The 5,000-nt window shown below is 43.2% G+C and overlaps 1 protein-coding gene across 1 annotated transcript in view; it reads right to left on the bottom strand.

Moving 5' to 3' along the window:
* Positions 1 to 4,361, bottom strand: part of LOC126575616 (homeobox protein Hox-B5a-like) — a 12,774-nt gene extending 8,413 nt beyond the window's left edge. Inside the window, exon 1 of the mRNA XM_050236399.1 lies at positions 3,727 to 4,361. Coding sequence (XP_050092356.1) covers positions 3,727 to 4,061 — 335 coding nt within the window. The 5' untranslated portion in view covers positions 4,062 to 4,361. The remainder of the gene's footprint in view (positions 1 to 3,726) is intronic.
* Positions 4,362 to 5,000: the final 639 nt, after the last annotated feature.

Raw genomic sequence — 5,000 nt, forward strand, 5'->3', positions numbered from 1 at the left:
GAATTTTTAACACATAATCTGCACACTTTTTTCCAGGTATCCCCGTCGAGATATCATTTAAATTGCTTATACTTTGTATAAAACAATTCGTAAAGCTCGTTTTTTTTGGCAGAATCGTAAAAAGCATCACTTTTTCAACTTAAAAAATCTACCAAAAATCGAAAAATTGGAATATCAACAAAAACTCTCCGGGGTTACCTAGATAAACTTATAACCTTTCTAACGAATATCGATTTGTATGTTTCAGATGATCCGTCATGTCGCTACGATGGACACCGTAAAAAGTAACTTTTCGTCGACTCGCCTACCAAAATTTGATGCCATGGAATAGTTTGTACATGAATGTTGCTCAAAACTATATCAAATATTCTTCAAAAGTTTTAGATTAATATGCCATTTATTTGCATAAATAAAGTTGAATGGTTACGTCACAAAAAATCTTCAAAAAAGGGCCTTTTTTTGACCCGAAAATACCGAAGTTCCCCCTTAATGTATGAATCGATGTTATGTTTATCTTGTAACAAGAAATAATATAAAGGAATTTAATTAAAATACACTCAAATTATTCATCAAATAACTCACATGAGATCAATGCATTATCAAGCGTTGGCACGATGTTAATGTTTGTAAAAATATACTCATAAATCATAAGGTGATACTACAAAGTAAATTTTTTGTAATACATCGAAACAAGTTATAAACTCCGATTTATAGATAAAAAACCATAGTTTAAAAGTTCACACAAGTCAAATTTTGATTTCCAAATGTTTGCAAAAACAGGAACGAGTTAATACATTGACTTCCTTCCCTAGCCACGATGTCGCCACACAAGATGCGAGCACTCGGGCGAAGGATCTGGCGGCTGGCATGTATCCAAAGGCTGGGACTGTGATTATCAAACAAATCGTTGCACGAATGTTTGCCTTTGGCACACACTCATGACGCTGCTGGCATGATATATGGGAGCCGAATTTAAAAGAAAACACATTAACGAAATCTCGAATACTTTAGATGTTGTTCTGGTCCGCTTCTTACATTTACCATCCAGCATCTCCCCATCCTGCGCCCCTGTCACGCCTTTTCCATTTACCAACGATGATAAGAGGAGAGAGAGAGAGAGAGCGAAAAAAACACGAAACACAACTGATCCCAATTACCATTCATGCAGCAAATGCCATTCCCCACAATTTAATCGAAGAGAATTCGTAGCCCGGGGGTTGGGGAGCGGAAGTGGAGTGGAATGGAGTGGGAACAAATTGTTGATTGGCAAGTGAAATATAGACAACGAACGCGAGGGCCTGTAGCCTGTCGAAGAAAGTCCCGGCTGTTCGACTACAGCGGCATCTTATGTGCTGGTGGCTCCTTGGCCACATATACGGATCATAGGGCATGTACGCACGTACATAAAATCGTCCTCCTGGGGAGCCATCGGTTGGATTTGGGTGGCGCGTTTCCCTGCCGCTCTATCAGGATATTCGGGCAGGCGGCACAATCAACCATTTGGCACACAATCACAATGCGCATGTATCGTTTATTGCGCAATGATTTGTTAGATTTGGCCCGGGGCCTGGGGACGAATTTTCAATTCCCATTCAATTCCCTCGGCGAGCCAAGCGAACGGGGCTCGTTCGTTTTGTGAGTGATATAGAACATGGCGTTTTGGTGCTTGGAATAAATGGCACGAACTGATTTGTGTAGCCATTTGTGGCACATGTGCCCGGGACCCATGTGCTGTGCTCTCTGCAACTGCAGAGCTCGTTTCTGTGGCGGTTTTGCTCATTTGTAGCCCATATCTTTGTATAACTTTAGTGTAGTTTGACGCTACCTGGTACCCATCCCATCCGCCGTTGATAAACCTCAGCCCCTAGAAACGCATCACTTCATCAGTACAGCAATCAGATTGTAAAGCATTGGGGCGATAAGCTTGGCAAGCAAACACGTTTGAACGCTTCTCCTCATCACCGCACCTATCCCTCCCCTCCCTTGGGCAACACCTTTGCCACGGCATCGATCAATTAATGTCGCCGAGGTGTTGTATATATCGACCTATCAAGCGACTACTCTTTAATTAGCATGACACACCACACCACACCCCACTGCTGGCGCTGCTGCGGCTACTAAATGCCACCACGATACACACTCTGCCTGATTGACGTTTGCGCCGTAATCAGTGAGGTGAGGAAATTAATTTGGAATTGCCGTGTAAGTGATTGCTACTGTCGCCGTCACCGATAGCCAATGATTAATCTCGTCCGATATGGCGCACGCATTGGTAATCGGTACGTTTGGTCCCAAAAATATATTGTGGGCACGTTTTTGTGGCGCTCATGGGAAGACGAAATGCTATTGCTGTCCTATCAGTGTGATAAGGTTTGCCCCCGGGCGCTTTGCTTTGCTCGATTACGATTGATTGTGGTTCACTTGGTGGTGGTGGTGGTGGTGGCAGCGAATCGAAGTGATTTGGTTCGATAAAAGTATGTCTCACATAATTGGATGCGCAATTGATTTAACAAATTGAAACACCAATATTTCAATCAGCGCCGGTAATGGGACGAGGAGTAGGAAATTTAATTTTCTGGTGTCGAGAGCTTGCGTGATTAGTCCTCTGATCTCATTTGCTTCCCTATCTAATAGTGCGTGTACGGGATGCGAACTGATAATGCATATCAGGCATTCGATTGATCAGTATTTTTAAGGTCTTGGCTAACTATTTGTAAGACAGTTTACAATTTTTTATGTAGTTTATGTCGAAAGAAGAACTATATACTACTGTTATTCTATTAATTTAATATGATGCTACACTCGTACAGCAAGGGAAATTACATTAAAAGGCATACATGCCTTCACCACTTTGAGGATTATTATAGTCCTTATGGATATATTCTAAATTTCTTTAATTCCTTGAATTTCTTGGCAATCAATCTGTTTGAAGCAACAATCGAATTGTGATTTGTTTTCTAAAACAATACATTGCCAGATATCCGGCATATAAAGCATAATCATTGGCATTGCTGATTGAAAATTTATATAAAACGTACAACTTATCAAAATTATGAACAAAGATTCGAAACAATGGTGTTGTGATGATGACTTGAATGACTTGAAAAGTAATGAAAAGGAGTCACTTTTGACAATCCCTAAATCATTTCACTGCTATGCATCCTTATTCTTCTCAAAATAAAATCCTTATTGTACAAAACATTTTTCATGCTTTGAACCTAATTACTCCTAACGAAGCATGACCATCCAATACAACCAAAACCGTACCGTTATGCATCGTGGCACCATCTCGTCGGTTGCCATTTTGTGCTAATCAACGAGTGCCCGAGGCCCCTCGACTCATTATTTACTACCAACCAAAGCTCTCTAATCACCAATTAGTGCCAACTGAACGTGCCATTTCTCTTCCGTCGTATGCGGTAGCTCGCTCCTCTTGGCGTCTCGGGAGATCGATCCGTCTTTGGTCAGCGCGAGGATAAAGCGACCGACGAGCGGCCATTTTAGCTCCCTCTACGACTGCGCTCTCGAGTGCACCAACGGAACCATCATCCCCATTTTAACTACAGACAATGCCTTTTTGGTGTTATTTTTTTCTGTGTTCTGTGTAGTTTTGCTTCGCGTTCGTTTCTTTCTCTCTCTTATCCCATTGCAACATAATTTATGTTTCATTTAATAAATCTTCTAAAGTTAGAGGAGCAGGTTTGTGTGGATTTCCATTTCATTTACCTGGAATTGCGATCATCACTTCCATTCAGGCCATCACCGATCAGCTCTACGTTGGAGCTGGAAGAGGTCCTTAGTCCAGGTGAATAATCGTCGACGTTACAGACCATAGGTGCCGTCTCGTGCTCCTTGTTCGCCAGCAGAGCCTCTATGCGGAATGAATTGGCATTGCTAGTGGTTTTGGTACTCCGGCACAGCCGATCGGAACCAGTGCCGACGGCATCCGTGGTTGTATCGTTTGTAGTAACCTGCTGCTGGCCAGCTCCTGATTCGTTCGCATTCACCTGCACCACCGTATCGCCGGCACCGTTGGGCGATTGTTGCTCACTGCCACTCATTTTTGTTGTATCACGGGATTATCCTTTTTTATTTTGGAAAAATATGCTCGGGATTTCGTTGTTGAAAGCGACTCCACTGGCTTACAACACTATTTTACACCAACTTTCACAACTGCACACTCTCTCAACGCCCAAGCTCTATCAATTTAATCGATTGTTTTGTAACTCCAGTGAATTATTTAACTTCAGTTCCTTCTTAACAACGAATGGAATCCGCATTCACACCTCACTTGCGCCATACGTAATTCAATAAATATTTTACCAAAACTACACCAGTGCGACTAATTATCTTTGGCAAAGTATAGTTCAGTCCACCTGCCGATGAGCGAAAAAGTATGCTTACACTATCTATCACTTAAATTCCACGACGTATACGTGCTGCTCGGTGGTTAACGTTGTTGAACGGACGCCGGTTCAATGCAAAATGACAATGACGCTCATCCGTGCAGTCGATGGAGGCGCCATAGCACATGGCAGCTCAACCAATCCTGGCCGAGCGTGGCGCACCGTTTATCGGACCAATCCTGGCCGCGATTGGCGGACCAATCGTGACCAAGCAGGGGTGAAGATACTGCGAGGACGACGCTGCTCGTTGAAACAATAATTGGAATGGATTTTGAATTACCGAGAAAATGGGTTTTATGTAATGTTTTCCCTTGCGTGGCGCTACTTTGTGGCGTCCCGGTCGGTCGCTGCCGGCGGTAGTGGTCCGGCGGTAGAGGACGATCTGCTCGCACATCGTTACCAAACGATAAAGTCGCCAGCGAAGCGCTTATATTGTCGATTAGCAGTTATTAGGCTACTTGAAGTGTTCGGTTTCGCTGTGGAAGGTGGAAATTAGCGGCAGCGTTGGCAGCATTTTACTGTCGGTTCTTTCCGAGCCCATCGACATCGACTTTGTAACAGGAGCTTGATTAGAACACATTCCGCCCGACCCCG

This window comes from Anopheles aquasalis, chromosome 3 (assembly GCF_943734665.1).
Source record: "Anopheles aquasalis chromosome 3, idAnoAquaMG_Q_19, whole genome shotgun sequence".
Taxonomy (NCBI): domain Eukaryota; kingdom Metazoa; phylum Arthropoda; class Insecta; order Diptera; family Culicidae; genus Anopheles; species Anopheles aquasalis.